Below are 16,583 nucleotides of genomic sequence, written 5' to 3' on the forward strand. Positions count from 1 at the left end.
GAGCAATGCGGAAGGAGGTGTGACTGCTGGTTGCGCCAGCTCACTGGGGAATTTCTAATGTATCTGCAAGATGTTAGCAGATACAGCAACCAAAGGGGCGCTCTGGCTCTGAGCCCTGGGGAGGAGGAGATGGAAAGGAAGTCACGAGGTGAGAGCTTCCGGCAGTATATCCCCTGACTTAGAAGAGGAAGAGAGCCCAGTTTCTGTTTTAAGATTCAAACACTCTGTTTTGAATCATTCTTCAATCATTTTAGCTCTCTTGGTCTGATTTCCCTAAGTAAACGGCAAATCCTCCCTTGCTAGAGCTATACTTGCTGTGAATTCTGCCTCCTGCCCAGTGCTCCACCCAGTGGTTGAAAACAGTGAGGTTCTGGTCCTTGGCATGGATGGACAGAGTCAGTCTTGACCTCTAGACCCCAAGTCCTTGAGCACCTATGGCCTTTACACTCCTCTAAGAAGAGCACTCGGGTTTCCTTGAGGGACCACCCCTCTCCACTCTGTCCTTTTGGTGGAGATGAAGCTGACCTGCTCCTCTACCACTTCTTCCATACAGGGATCCCCCCCTTTTCTCTCTTCTTTATAACACTAGGGATGGGACCCAGGGCCTCCTGTATGCTAGGCAAATGCTCCATCCCTAAGTTACATACCTAGCATTTCTATTTGCATTTTTATTATTCTGAGTCTCACTAAATTGCCAAGGCTAGTCTTGAACTTGAGATCTTCCTGCCTCAGCCTCCCGAGTAGCTAGGATTTTTTTTTATAGGTATGTACTGCAGCACCTGGCAAGAGTAGGCTCTTGATCCAGGCTGGTCAATTAAAGCTGTAGAGGTTGTAGTATGGATGGGCATGTGATTTAATCTAGGATAATGAATTATCCTAGTCTAGAAGCTGTATAGGCTCTTTGGAAGCAGAAGCTTCCATCGTGAGTTGCAATACTGAGAGGGAATGGCTATATGAGAAAATCTGGCTGAGGGGTACAGGATGACCTGGGAAACTCTTCGGTCCAGCCAGACCTGAACCCCAGACATCCCTGGGTTTTTCAAGTATCACAATCTGATTAATTTCTCCTGTGACTTTGGTACTCTGTAACTTCACATGGTTCTAGATGCTGCAGAAACACAGAGAGAAAGAACTGTGACTAGAAGTTGAAACCACGAATTTTAGCTCTATGATGAATAATTATCTCTCTGGGCCTCAGTTATTCTGCAAAAGAGGGCTCACAGTCCTGCTTCTAGAGGCTCTTGATGCTTCTCTGACTTCAAGGTTGAGAAGTGTAACTCAGATCTCTCTTTGAAGTTTCAGTCACAAATCTAGTTACTTGTCTTCAAACCTCACAAAGAGAACTGATTTTATATTCCCCCATCACTTTTCTATTTCTTCTCCTTTTTAATGTATAGTACTCTGGGATGGAAACTACAAATTGTCCTCCACTATCTACTCTCCCTTTCCTCCCCTCTGTGCAATAGAATTTGTCCATTTTAATCGAGCACCTTAGTGCCCAAATGAAGATGATGTTTCAGACTCCCTTGCAGCTAGTTATGATCACATGACCAATTCCAGCCAGCAGGATGTGAGCAGACGTGATACGTAACTTCTGGATCTGGCCCTTAAAAGAGAGGGACAAAAAGCAAAAATAAAATAGAGAGACATGACTTTCCTTTCTGTTTCCCCTTCTTAGTGGTTAGGATAGGTATACAGGGTGAACTGTGACTCATCTTGCCACTGAGGGTAACCTTCGAGGAGAGCAGAGGACAGGACTGAAGGAAGCACGGTCCTGAGTGCTGGTCAGCAGCCTCGGAACCTGCATGCTCCTATCTGGACTGTCAGTGGGAGTGAAGGCAACTTGGGTCTTATTGTTTTGGCTTTCTCGTAAGGTTACTGGATTTAGCTAATAAATAATACTAAAATATTCCTTCAAGAGCTGTAAGAAGAAACTAAAAGATTCTAGAAAAATAATGATGTCCACAGAACACAGGAGAGCAGATGAGCCTGAGCCTGACTCTCATTCTGTCTCAGATCATCTCACTGCTCCTGAGCCTCAGTTTCTCCTAGGTATGAAGACTACGCTTCTGGGCTTCTGTGGGTCTGTCTACTCAAGGACAGATGTTGAAGCTCGGACGCCAGTGGGACCAGAGATTCCTTTCAATACACGAGGTAAATGGGCCAGAAGGGGGTCATGATGGACCCAGGAACACGAGACCCTCCTCACGGGGGCAGTCGCAGCCCAGCTCCTGTTGATTGCCACCACACAGAACTGTAGACTGCCAGATTTCCTAATTTTTCAAGAAGAGCTGGAAATCTAGATTGTTTTGGTCTGAGCAATCTCCTGATCTTAAAATGTTGGCGACAAATTCACATTTTTCAAACACCCTGGGGGCCAAACAAAAATATCTGCAGGCTGGATTTGGCAGGGGGCCTCCAGTGAGAAATTTCTGTTTTGATACTGTTTTCCTTCTTTCCTTCCTTTGCTTAACAAATATTTACTTGACACCTACTAAGGAGGAAGCATGATTCTCTTCACTGCATATAAAGCAATGAACAAAACAGGCTATAGAAGAATCCCTCTCCTCCTGAACCTTTCTTTCCCTTCTAAGTGGTTGTTTTGATTCATTCATTCAACAAATATCAATTGAGCAATTCTGTCCCCTGCATTGGCTTGGCTGAGAGGACAAATAGTCACAGTTCTTGCCTTCGTGGTGCCTCTTATCTACAGGGGAAGGAAATGGTGCGGAACAGCGATGGGGAGAGATGCAGTTCGGGTGGAAAGAAATGCTCACTAAAGGTTCTTGGAGGAAGGAGAATTAGAGATGAGAACTACAGTTGGGTATAGTGATAAACATCCACAGTCCCCGCTCCTCAGGGAAGCTGAAGTTGGAGGACTGCTTGAGTTCATGAGTTTGAGAGCAGCCTAGGCAACATAGCAAGACCTTATCTCAAAGAAAGAGAGACAACTTTGAAAAATAAGTACAACTTAACCCTGTTAAAAAATTCTAGAATGTTCTATGTTATTGCCAAGACCTTATCTCAAAGAAAGAGAGAAAGTTTTGAAAAATAAGTACAACTTAACCCTGGTAAAAAAAAATTCTAGAATGTTCTAGGTCACTGCAAAGTCTCCTCAGCTACATTCACTCCAGTCCATATAAAACCTTCTATAGTGAGTACTGGGATTCCCTACCTCAGGGCTTTCATGGGACCAGGCCAGGAAGTATCCCAGAAGAAGCCCTCAGCCCAGGATGGCAGGGGACTGTTGGATAAATACCCCAGTGCCTCAGGCTATGGGCTGCTCAGCTCCCAGGCCTGTTCCACACAGCCTGTGTGAGGTGCCACTGTCCACAGTACTGTTCATGCAGCCCATAGGAAACCTCTTTCCTTCTCAGCCTCCCTTTCTTACTCTTCACCCTGGGCTTCCAGGGCTCAACTGCCAAATAAGCCACTCATGCCCACTCACCATCTCAGGATCTATCTCTGAGGAACCCAGCTAAGAAGGGACAGAATGCGGCTGGCTCAGAATAGCAAGTGACCCAGGACAGGGAGTGGAAATGGGGCGGGCGGCGGGGGGGGCAGGTGACCCGGCCGGTGTGACGTCTGGCCGTGGGGAAGCCACAGTGACTTGTCAACAGTGCAGTAATGCCACCAAACACCTCAAGGGGCAGCAGCTAAAGCTGGGAGACCAGGCAGGCAGCCAAGCTGAGGTGACAGTGGCTAGGATGGAGAACAGTGACTGGTGATGAGAAAAGGCATGGGCTGGGGACATGGGGACTGGTAAGGAGCTCTAGATTGTGTCCTTTTCCTGAGGGAACCCCTAGCTTGGATTAAGGAGTGATGGGAAGACACATACACAAAGGTAAAATTCAGGGTTCCAGGCCGTACCTGATACATAAGAAGTCAGTTGTTGCCCAGAGCTGTAGAACCTCACAAGTGGCTGTCTCAAAGGATAATAACAAAATAACAAGTCTCCGCAGGTTGACTTTCCCGGGGTGGACAGGACAAGCATAGAACAGCCTGATTTAGTGGGCAGAGCGCTGGGTGGCCCCTGGGGAAGCCCACCTGCTAGTGATAGCTGCTGCACCTACCCCGGAGTCTGCGTGGCTCTCCCCTCAGCCACGCACAGCCCAAACATGCACGCTGGGGTCCCCACAGGCCCTGCTAGACACATTAATGGCATTCCTACGCGGTGAGAGATTTCTACACCACCAACACCATTTTTATATCCTTTACAACGAAATGGCAGACAATAAATCTATCTTGCTAATTACACATCCAGCTTGTTATGACCCCCATAAAAACCACCGGCAGCTGGAAAAGCCATGAGGCGATGTCAAATCATATTCCTGGTCTCTAAAAAGCAGCAGCAATATTTTCCAGGTGCTGGCAAGCCTCAGGCTTCCCACCCGGGCATGGAAGCTGCTGCCCAGGGGTCACTCACCTCTGAGCAGATGATCACTAGGCCGTCCTCTTAAGTGCCACTCTCTGTCCCCAAGTGTCCCCCTAAAGAGATGGCAGCTATCTAGGGCATCCACTGTGTTCTGTAAAGTCTTTGGGATGGAATGCCAAGATTCTGTGAGATTTTGGCTTTAGCATTTGGGTTGATTCCTGTCCTAGGAAGGTGGCATCTAATCCCTTGTGTTCACCACAGATCAGCCCATAACACTGGCCCAGCATTCTAACTGGATAGTTCCCGGATGTAATTTGCAAAGCTGTCACTAAGGCCCATGCTGGAGTGGACAAAGCCTCCCCCTGGTCTCAGAAAAGTGGAAAGAAAGTTAAAAACTATTTGCTGCAGATGCTAAGATAACAGGGACGAAGACAACCACTTTGTTCTTGTTTAGCCAGCAATACCACTTCTGGCCGCAGGGAACCCTTGCCCTCATGGGCAGGAGACCCCTGAAAACGACGGATGGGTTTAGATGCTGCCAACTACTACACTGCTCCATGGGTCAGAAGAAAAGGCATAGGAGACAACAGAAGAAGCTAATTAAATTTTCACATGTCCAGGGAAAATTCCACAGGCCGTCTCAAACCCAGGATGATCGGAAGGGGCAGCTTTGATTGGAGAAGCTGCCTCATCATCTGCCCCCACAATTCCCAGGCCAAACTGGCTGGATCCACAGTCACGACGCAAAAAAAGAAAAGAGAAAGATACAACAACGATGCTTACCTTCCCGTATCTGGATGCAAACGTCCCCGTCAGTAAGGAGTGAAAAATAATTATTGTCTCATCCAAGTCCCACACGAAGACGCGCTGTGGTGAAAGAGAGGAGGAGAAGGGAGACAAGTGGGCTCGCTTGCGTCTGACTTAACGTCTGCAGAAATTAATTCCCTCGGAGGAAAAGAAGTCTTGAGACACATTATCTTTAAGTTATAAAACATGCGGCTCACTGAGGCCTTGCGAATCCACGTCCAACCTCAGCTGTGGAAAGCGCATTCTCATGGCCAAGTTCTGGGCTCCTATCAACCCAGCAGATGCCAGAACCAAGAAGCCTGCTTTTGCTTTCCACATAAAAACTCAGAAAAGGAGGCATCCAGGCCAAAAACAACAATAAAAGACATCTAACTCATTGGGCAACATGAAATACTACCACCTTAATTCACTGCTTGCCATAAGCCCTGCTATTTCTAGCCATTTCTGTTTGTAGCAAGTCTGGCAATTATTTTACTAACTCGAAAGAACACAAAATTGCTCTTCACTCATTGATTTGCCAGTAACTTGACAGTATCATTTGACTGGACTGTTTGAATGACGAGGTTTAGCTCACAGGACGTCCCTTGTTTCTCAGGAACTGTACATTTTTTCACACATACAAACCCCTCTATTATCACGTCCCTCAGATTTGGAATTCTTCCTGGGCTGAAACAGGAGACCTGGGGTAATCCCTCCTCCTCCCGCTCTCTCTGGCATCTACTGGTTTCAGCTTTATTTTTGTCTTGTCAATAGGGGTAGACTAGTTTGTATGCAGGGTTTTCTAACCATAATTATGGCTTCTGTGTTCTGTCTACATGTTGATTTAAAAGTTGGTCACTTAGTAAAAAAGATTTCAAGTTATGATTATGCACTGTAGAGCCCAACACACTAACCTTTCACCATCCCCTCTGTGTCCAATGTCACAGCCCCACACCCCCTCTAAGGAGAAGGCCCCTACCGCTAAGGACACAAGTGTTCCTTCTACCACACTCTATCCTGATCAAAATAATGCCACATCTCAGTGCATTCGCAAATGAACCACATGTGGCTGGTGCAACTGATACATTGTTGTTTAGTAATTGCATTTATTTTTTCTTGTTTAGCAAATGTGCCTTCATTTTAATCTCAAATTTGGCTACATTCTCTGGATCAAAGATATTCATCCTCAGTGGTAGAATGCTCCAATGTATAGCTGCATTTCTGAGCGGGATCTCCTCCTACCTGGACTTCAAGTCCTGCTCCTCCTTCCCTCCTCCTCCTCTCTTCTCCTCTTCCTCCTTCTCCCTCTCCCTCCCATCCCCCACTTTTTCTGAGTATATCCTTAAACTGCCTTTTCTAACTGGGTGCATGAAAAGCAATCTCCCTGAATTCTTGCCTGTGTGCTAGCGTAACTGTCTTATGTCTCTCTGGGTACCCGCTTCCAATTGGAAAACAGCGCTCTCTAGATCTTCGAAAGAATTCTGTGGATTGTGGGTCATGGAGGAGAGATCTGATGTTTCACGGATCCTCAGTGCTCGTAGTTTTTGCCTTCTCTTCCTTGTCGAGGTTTAGCTGGTGTCCCCAGGTCCCACGAGGACACACCTAGGTGCGGTCTTTTTTCACTTGTGCTGTAGAGTATTTTCAGTCTAATGACTTGTATCTTCCTATAGCTTGGAACACTTTTTATTTTTATCTTTAAATATTGTTTGATTTATCTGTTTTACTGTTTTCTCGGTCTGGACTTTCTAATAGCTAAATTAAGCCTTTCAGATTGATATAGCTTCTCCTTCTAAATAATACTTTCTGCAATTACATCCTTTTAAGGGTTTTTTTGTTGTTGTTGTTGTTGTTGTTCCTCGAATGCCTTCAGGGCACTTTTGGCCAGCGGGAGAGGTGTGAGGTTCGAACTCCAGCAACCTGAGGCTGACAGCTTTGTGGAAGCAGCCACTTAAAGGACTGAGCTAGGGCCAGGCCCCCTGCAATTACATCTTTTTGATCTGTGCTCTGGTTATCTGCTCTCTGTTATTACACTTTCACTTCCAGCCTGTGTCATCATTTAAAAATCACCAGTAACATTTTTCTTTTGAATATTCTTTTCCCCATAGCCTCCAGTTCTTATTTTAGAGGTGTAAAACCTTATTCAAGTTGTATAAGACCAGATTTTTTTCTAAGTTCTTTTCTCTTTTTAAATTACTTCAATTCTCATTTAGCCCGTGTATCTATTTTGGCTTCTATTTTTCTTCTCTTTGCTTTTTTTGGTTTGTTTGTTTGGTTGGTTTTTTTGAGACAAGGTCTTGCCATACACTTTGGGCCGGGCTTATGCTCACTTTTGTAGCCCTAAGGCTGGACTCAAACTCAAAGTGATCCTCCTGTCTCAACCTCCTGAGTGCTGGGATTATAGGTGTGTGCCACCACACCCAGCTCCAGACCAGCCAGGCATGCAGGGCCAGGGGTCCAACTTGGGACCTGCTCTTGTCAGCTAGCCTCTGAGCCAGCTCCCCAGCCCTTTGGCTTCTATTTTTCCATTCTGTTGGTTTTCCTCACTTCCTGGTAATCATTATTTTTAAGAACAAAGGAACCTTTTTCCTTTTTTCGTCTCTGGGCTGGTGCTGAGATGGAGGCAGATACACCTACTCAGCTCTTCTACAGTGAAGCGGCCCTGCCCCCTCTTCGAGCCCTCAGAAGCCAGTGACTGTACCAGCACAGTCGCATTTGTCACGCCCTTACAAATAAAGAGGAGTGAAGAGAGTGAACAATGCACTTCAGCAGCCCAGACTCTCTAGTACAGAGCTTTTGGAAACAACTACAAGAACTGAACGTTGTTTCATGGATTTTTTTTTTTTTTTTGGTCCAGTTATGGTTACATGCATGGATGTACTGGGTCACAATATTAAATGTGCTTCTTATTATGCATCTTGATAAAAAATGTTTGAAAATGACTGCTTTTGAGGAGGACTTCTGTAGTTCAATATGTTACTCTGATTTATCTAAACTGCATGAGCTGGATCAGTTTAACTTAGAAATTCTAGCTATAGGATTAAAAAAAAAAAAAACTGAATGTTTTCAAATTTCAGGGCAGGCTCCATTCACTTATCCCTTACCTCCCCTTCAAAACAGGGGCTCTGCCCTTCCCCTCCCCACCTCTACTCCTCAAAACTTGACTCACAGGGGACACATTCCAGGTGCCATTCTACAGGTGGTCCTGCTCCCCAGGCTGCCACAATTTGGACCAGAGTGCATTCCTAACCCCAGGTGGGTCAGAGTCCTCTTTTAGGGGAGAACTTAAAATTGGAACTTAGAAAGAAAGCCATTGTTTTGGGGGGCTGTTGGTGGCCCAGTTTGGCCACGTGATCTGAAGGGAAGAGAATCCAAATAATAAAGAGAGAAGAACAGAGGGTTGGGCCAGCCTGATAGCTCAGCACACTAAAGTGCTAGTGTAGGCAGAGCACAGCGGCCAGCGTTCGATTCCCGCCATGTCATGCTGGCCCCGCCTCCAGGGGGCGCTGAGACAATGAATGAGACTGGGCGTAGTGGTGTGTGCCTGTAATCCTAGCACTTTGGATGCTGAAAACTAGAGAATCACTATGAGGCCGATCTATGTTGTGAGACCCTGTAGACCCTGTCCTAAATATAGAAAGAAAAACAAAACAACAACAACAAAAAAACCCAGAGGGTCAAAGGTGGTTCTGGTTTCCTCTGGGAGCACGGTGGGGTGTGTGGGGACGAAAGGCATAAACGTGTCTCCCTGCCAGGTCTCCCTGGCCCGGGCCGACGTCTGCTTGACACTGCTGTGTGCTGCCCTCGAGTTCCAAGAGGGCAGCACAGGGTCCCTGGTCTCTTAGACTGATTTCTGCTTTTCCACTTAAGCAAGCTCAAGTCAGTTTCTGGCACCTTCAGCTGAAGGATTTTAACTAATACACACTCAACATTTTCCTCCTTTCCACTTGGATGTGATTTCTCTCCCACGGGCTTTGGTCATTAACAAAACCGCGAAAGACTTAAGAGGTGCGACCCCGGCAAAGCCGCCCTGCTGACATTAAGTCCAGAAGAGCAGCACAACTCACACCTTTCTCACTATTCTCACCCACTGGTACTTACTCTGGGGCCAAGAAGCAGATGTTTCCAGAATCACACTGCCCTGTAATCCCCGACTTCCATGCCACAGCACTCCTGCCTCCTGCTCCGCCTCATGGAAAATGTCTCTCCAGCCCCACTGTCTCCTACCAGGGACAGAAGCCATGATAGGCTACTACATTTTGGGGGGGCAAAAATATTAATGCATGTTTAATAAATATTAATTAATTAAAATATTAATTGCTGTCTACTCAACGAGCTGGTAGAAACCCTTAGGAATGTGGGAGAGCAGAGACAACCCAAAGGCGGTTCCTTTCTCCCTGCCTTTTGCAGAAGCCTCAGCCCACCGGAGGAATTGTATGGGGTATCCTTGACCTGGGGAAGGGGCAGCTTTAAGAGTAAGGGTGGGCTTGGTGGTGCATGCTTGCACACCCAACCACTTGAGGGCTGAGGCAGGAGCACTGCTTGAGCCCAGGATTTTGAAGCTGACCTGGACAGTGAGATGCTTTGTGTTAAAACCCAAACCAAGAAACAAACAAACAACCTTGAAAACAAGGGAAAAGCAAGAGCTGAATGCCCTGGACTGAGAACGTTCCTTGCAGCAGTGGGAACATTTGCTCTGCGGCAGTGCCCTGGGGTAGCAGAGGTGGTTGGTGAACTTTGGCAGGTTGATCAGCCATAGAGTAAGTGTGACACTTGAAGCACATGATACCTTCTAGGATGACCAGTGTCTGCATCAGCCACCAATACCTGCAGCCGGTCTAGTGAGTGCTGGCTAAATGCCAAATGTCAGTAGTGGGCATCTGAGGCCCGGGTCTCCCAGCATCTATCCTGTCTTCTGATAAGAACATCCTGATTTCTTTCACTTCTGGGGATGTCTCAGCTGAGCTTTCCCTCAGGGGGTAGGCACAGGACCTGTGCCAGGCCCACGGGGTGCTGTTGTCTTTTTTTTTTTTTTTTTTTTTAATCTATTTGGCACAGGGTCTCACTACACAGCTTGGACTTGTAGTGATCCTCCTGTTTTCAAGTCCCCAGCACTGGGATTATAGGTGCACACCATCACGCCTGGTCTCGGTGGCCAGCTCAGTGAACCTGAGGGTGGAGCTTGAGTGGCATGTGGTGCTGGGGATTGAACCCAGTCTCTGCACTTGCCTAAGAGGGGTTAGTCCGCTGAGCTATCTCGCTAGCCCTGGTGCTGTCCCCTTGAATCTGACACTGAGCAAAGTGGTCCCAGGATACGCAATGGCTTGCTTTTTGGCTGGGCAGGCACCTCGAAGGCCCCTACACTCCTCAGCACTGCCTTCAGTGCTCCTTTCTAGCCTGGTCTCATGGGCGCCTCTCCCTGCCCTCTCCTCTGTTTCACTTTTGTACTCAGAACTGGTTTCTACTGCTTTCCATCAAAGGCGCTAAGGCTCCAGTGTTCTCAGCTGGTGCTTGACATGGAAACCAGCAAGCGGTTGGACTTTCACGGACTGCTGCGGGCTTTGACCTAGAGGAAGGCAGCTGCATCGCACTGCTGAAGCTCTTTCATTTTCTGAGATTGCTTGAATCCTGGGATCCTCATGAATTTCTGGGAAGGGAGAAACGCTGGTAACAAGATGGGATTGCCTATCATCCTGATCCCAGTGGGAGCGCAGAATCAAAATTTCATGGGCTTTGAAGCAATGCCGAAGACAGTATTTCTTCATGTATTTGATCTCATTGTTCAGCTTTGTAGCTGCAACACGAACTGGCAGGAGTGATGAATAGGATGATGTGATGATGCTTGAATTGGGTGGCTTTGACCTAGGCTTTGCCTGCACTATCTGTACGCTCTGGCCCACAAATGCCTCCTCTTTTTGTGAAGAAATACAGAATTATGAATTTGCTCATTTTCCTCCCTTGATGGATAATGGTCACTTATATCTGTTTGGACATCCATTGTGCACATGTCCCCACTGGTATCTTTCCCCATGAAGGCTGCTTTTGTGGGGGGGAATTTAGTGTCTAACCCATCACCCTACATTTGCTTTTTTAAAATGACAAACATTAGAGCATTCATCAGGCCAGCTGCTCTCGGCCTGGACTGCACATTGGAATGTGCCAAGGAGCTTTAAAAATCTGGGTGTCTAGACCCCTTCAGCAAGCCTGCTTAGGCCTGGAGTGCAGTTAGAGGACAGATGGTTTGCCAAGTTCCGCAATGTGATTTGGTGTGCCAGGGATGTCCACTGCCCGAGGTGCTAGAACCATGAAGGATTTGGGCTGCCTCTGGGTGGGTAGGCTTAACTTTTTTTTTTTGATTTTTTTTTTTAGGGAAGGGTCTACAGGGTATTCAGGATCTCACTACTAGATAAGACTTGTAGTGATCCGCCTGTTTACAGCCTCCCAAGAGCTGGGATTACAGGTGTGTGCCACCACGCCCAGTTGCTGTCTCAGTGCACCCTGGGGATCAAGCTCCTGGCCCCTGTGCCTGCTTGCAGGCGCTTTAATCTGCTGAGCTATTTGGCCAGCCTAAGTTTAACTTTTAAAACTACTCCCAGAGGACGTTCACTTGGGGAAGAGGCCTGGCATCTGCATTTTTGTTTTGAGGATTGCATTATGTAGCACAGGCTGGCCTTGAACTCACGGTGATCCTCTTGCCTTGGCCTCCCAAGTGTTTGGGTTACTGGTGCATGCCACCATATCTGGCTGTATTTTACAGAGCACAATGGGCTCTCTGGCACGTCACCACAGGTGATAACACAACTCAGCTGAAGGCCCCTACCAGTCATTTCCTTTACCAGAGACTGGTATGGACTCCAACCCAGGATGTCAGCACCCCACAGGGAATTGTTGAACCTGCCCTGAATCTGCCGAGTGGGGTGCTTTGAGAGGGGCCAGCGGTGCCCCGGGCATGTCGATGCTGCCATGCCCTGAGGTGCGCAGTACTTACTGGCTCTGGGCTGCCCTCTGCGGCCTGTCGCTCAGCAGTGCTCCAGTGTGACCAAGCTGACTCTTCCCCACTTTCCCTTCCAGGGTTCCTTTCATGGTGACCATGCTTTATGCATAGCGCTGGTCTAGCCTCCTTGCTTGACCACAGACAGAGAGCTCACCAATCAGCATAGTCCCTTGGGATTACCTCGATCTCACTGTCACCCGCTGGGGATGGGTCGCTGCTCCTCTTTGTCCTGCCTCGGAGCTTCCCATCAGGGGCCCGGTGTGGCCTGTCTGTGTCTCCCTCTTTGGCAGGTGTGGAGGGTCCATTGTGTGTGTTGTAGTCACCTGGAGCATGAAAGGGAACAGCGGACAAATCAGCATCTCGGCTGGTGGTGTCTGCTTCCAGGAGCTGTCACACCAGCCCTGTCTGACTTCAGCATGAGGCCCAAGGCCAGCATCATAGACTGAAATTGCTCCTCAGTTGTTCATTTGGAACACTCATTTGTGAGTTATCATCCAACATGCATGTGTAAAGCAGACAATGGGGTAAGAACCCTGGTGTCCCTGGACAACTGCCTAGCTGCCCCTAGTTAGCAGAACAGCGTTTTCCCTGTTCTGGGCCCTGATGCCCCCATCAAAGTTGTGCTGTTTGTGAAGCACACAAATTTATACACAGGGATTTTTATTTTATTTTTCTATTTTGAGACGGGGTCTGGCTATGTAATTGAGGCTGGCCTTGAGCTTCTGGCGATCCTGCTACCTCAACTTCCCCAGTGCTGGGATTACAGGCGTGCACTACCATACTTGGTTTAAGTACATGGCTTTTTATTATACGTTACCATCTCTGCTTACCTAGTGAGGGAACTCAGGCTTAGTGAGTGACCGCTATATCCTACAGATTAGTGCCAAATTTGGGCCTGATCTTGTCACCAAAGAGTGACAAAACTGAACCAGCGAGGAGGCTTTGAGGACATCCCCTCCCACTGTCTTGCTGTCCAATTGCTTGTGCTAGCTCCCTAGTGGATCCTGCAGCCTCCACCTCGCCTGTCATAATCTCCAGTCTTGGGATCCTGGGGGCGAAATGCCTCTGTCTAAAAGTACTTGGCAAAGGACAGCGTCTTTTTCCTAGGCAGGAAGGACTATTTCCCTCCAAAACCCTAGGGACTCAGCTTTGTTTATTTAATAGCTATAAAACTTCTTAGCAGACTAAGGACATAATAAGAAAAGATGTGATTTTTGAGTTGTCAGGATGGCTAAGAATTCTCCAAGTCCCCAGCAGTCTTACAGCTCAGCATTCCCAAGCAGTGAGCTAGCAGAGCGTTTCTTTAGGAGAAGGAATTTCTTCTAAACTTGCAGAGGACGGACAGCAACACACTCAGGTCCACCCTGACTTGCTTGGTCATTTAAGGATATCGGAGCTTGGGGAACATTTGTTGCCCTCATTAAAGTGCAGGCAGGGGCCGGGGACATGGCTCAGTATAATAAACCCTTGCCTGGCAAGCACAAGGGTCTGAGTTCAATCCTCAGTTCCACAAAAAAAAAAAAAAAAAGTCCAGGCAAATATTTACAAAAGGGGAAAAGCCCACAGTGAAAGGTCTGGCTTCTCTGTCAGAGTAACTGCCTCGAGATTCTGTCCTGGTAATGTGTATCAAAATTCATCCCTTTGCGACCTGCCAGTATCTCCATTTCTAACTGGACTTTCCAACGTCTGTTGGCAATTTTCCAATTTTTTTTGTCTTTTTGAGACAAGGTCTCATTATGCAGTTCAGGCTGCCCTTGAATGAACTCACTTTGCAGCCCTGGCTGGCCTCAAACTCACAGCAATCTTCCTGCCTCAGCCTCCCAAGTGCTGGGATTATAGCCATGTGCCACCATGCCCAGACTCTGCTGGGAATTTTCATACAGCACAAATCTTACATATCTTCTGTCAGATTTAACCCCATGTATTTCATATTTTTTGATGCTATTGTAAATGGCATTTAAATGTATTCTATCTCACTGTTTGTTGCTAGTACACAGATATAAAAGTTTTATATATTCATTCAATATCCCACAACTCTACTAATGATGTGATTTAGAACGTCTTAGTTTTAGCAGCTTTTATTTAGTTCTAGTAGCTTTTTTATGAGCTCCATTAGATTTTCTACATCCTTGGTCATGTCATTTTATTTCATGAAGTTTTACTTCTTTTATTGCATAAAAGATTTGGGGGCCTGGGGATCTAGGTCAGTGGTAGCTCAGGTGCCTAGCGTATGTCATGGTGCCTATCACCATGACTGCAAAAAGCAAAACGAAACATGAAAGAAAATAAAAAAGATTCAGTCAGTCTAATTACATCCTTAGATAAAAAGTATATTTAATTATCTAAGTTAAAGAGAGTTCTTAAATATATTTCCATAAACATTACTTATATTTGCACATCACTTATTAATTTGCAAAGCACATAGTTTTTTGGAATCTTTAATAACCCTACAGGACAGTTAAGACAGATACAATGAGTTTTAAAAATTGACCATTAAAACTATATTTTTGTAGTGTACAACATTTTTTAAAAAAATGTATTTGGTTGTTACAGGGTCTTACTACACAACTTAGACTTATAGTGATCCTTCTGTTTTTCAGCCTCCCCAGTGCTGGGATTACAGGTGTGCGCCACTATGCCCACACTCTGGACAGCTCAGCCTGTCCTGGGGGCGGGGCTGGTGCAGCATGTGGTGCTGGGGATTGAACCACAGTCCCTGCACTTGCCTAAGCAGGCGCTTTAGCCCGCTAAGCTATCTCGCTGGCCCACAATGTTTTGATATATGTGTACACTGAAGCAGCTGACATCACATTAATTAGCATATCTATTATTTCATATATTTATCTTTTTTGTGGGAAGAACACATAAAATCTACTTTCTTCTGTGGGGGAAATGAAATCCTTTTATACTGTGATGGGAATGTAAACTAGTACAACATGATGGAGATTCTCAGAAAACTAGAAGTAGAAATTGGACTCAGCTATGCACCTGTTTGCGACATTCCAAGAAGAACCAGAGACAGTACTGCAGCGATCCATGCAGGCATCCTCATGTCTATAGCTCAGCTCATAGCACCTAGGTCTTGGAATTGGCTGCTATGTTCACCAGTAGATGAATGCATAGGCAAAATACAGTATTTATACACAGTGGAGGGCTGCCCTGCCACGGGATAAACATGGGGCGCTGGTAGGAAGTGGATGCACCTTGAGACTCTAGTGTTAAGTGAAATAAATCAGATACACAGGCGTAACTGTCACATGGCTTCTCTTGTATGAGAAACCCAAAGTATAAGTAATTTAAGGAGCAAAATAAAGGAGAGATGATAGGAAACAGGGAGATAGATCTCCAGCCAATGGGAAAAGGACCAAGGGGTGCAAGGCAGGGCAGGGAAGGGAGATGAAGGCGACATAAAAAGATTGAACACATGTTACGTGCATGTGCCAACTCCTCATGAAGAATGTCATCACTAGGCACAGCAAACATGTACTAATAAAAGTTTAAAATTAAAAACCCTACTTTCTTAGCAATTTCAAATACTCCATACACTGTTATTAACTATAGTTACCATATTACAATTTATTTCTCCTAGCAAACAGAAATATTGTATCTTTGGATTGAAATCTTCCTAGGGGCACCCCAGCCCCACCCCAGCCTCTGGTAAACACCATTCCACTCAGTTCTATGGGTTCCACATTTTTAAGATTCCCAGTGAGAATCCCGATGAGACAACACAGTATTCTTTTTAAAAAAAAACACAGATGCTTTTAGTTTCTTTTCCTTGTCTTACTGTGTCAGCTAGAACCTCTAGAATAATGTAAAAGTCCAAAGTGGACCTCTTGGTCTTAGTTTCAATCCTGGGAGGTAGCTGTGGGCTTTGGGGGCTACGTAGTCTGTTGGGTCTTCTGTAATAAAACTACCACAGACTGCATGGCTTAAACAATAGAAGCTGATTTCTCCTGCTTCTGGAGGCTGAAAGCCCGAGATGAGGTTGCCAGCTGATCCGATTCCTGCAAGGGCTCTCCCTTTGGCTTGTGCATGGGCGGCTCTTGCTGGAGCATCACACTGCGCTCTGCCCTCCCCGCCCCCTTTTCTTCTCATAAAGGCAACGATCCCTCTCCCCAGGGCGCTACCTGAGCGACTGCACCCTCACCCGACAGTGCCACGCTGATGATTAGAGCTTCACTTACGGACTGGGAGGTGGTGGAGGCCAAACGTTCAGCCTGTAACGCGTGCTGTTCTGCTAAAAGAGGTTCCCCTTGATGATCTCCTTTTAGTTTGGAGTTTGGGAATAGATGATGGATTTGTCAAATACTTTCTATAGTATTTATCAATATAATCTCCAGGCCGAGGAGATAGCTCAGTAGAATAAGCACCTGCCTGGCAAGCACAGGGTCCTGAGTTCAATCCCCGGTACCACCGGGGGGGGGGAAA

At 46.5% G+C, this 16,583-nt stretch overlaps 1 protein-coding gene across 2 annotated transcripts in view; it reads right to left on the reverse strand.

Annotated features, from left to right (window-relative positions):
* The window catches only part of Eya2 (EYA transcriptional coactivator and phosphatase 2), a 241,229-nt gene that overhangs the window by 57,309 nt on the left and 167,337 nt on the right, over positions 1-16,583 (reverse strand). For both annotated transcript variants that reach the window (XM_023720813.1, XM_004636067.2), the window contains exons 8-9: positions 12,333-12,475; positions 5,159-5,242 (exon numbers count right to left, since the gene is read on the reverse strand). In XM_023720813.1, coding sequence (XP_023576581.1) covers positions 5,159-5,242; positions 12,333-12,475 — 227 coding nt within the window. The remainder of the gene's footprint in view (positions 1-5,158; positions 5,243-12,332; positions 12,476-16,583) is intronic.

Source organism: Octodon degus, unplaced genomic scaffold (assembly GCF_000260255.1).
Source record: "Octodon degus isolate 3935 unplaced genomic scaffold, OctDeg1.0 scaffold00077, whole genome shotgun sequence".
Lineage (NCBI taxonomy): Eukaryota > Metazoa > Chordata > Mammalia > Rodentia > Octodontidae > Octodon > Octodon degus.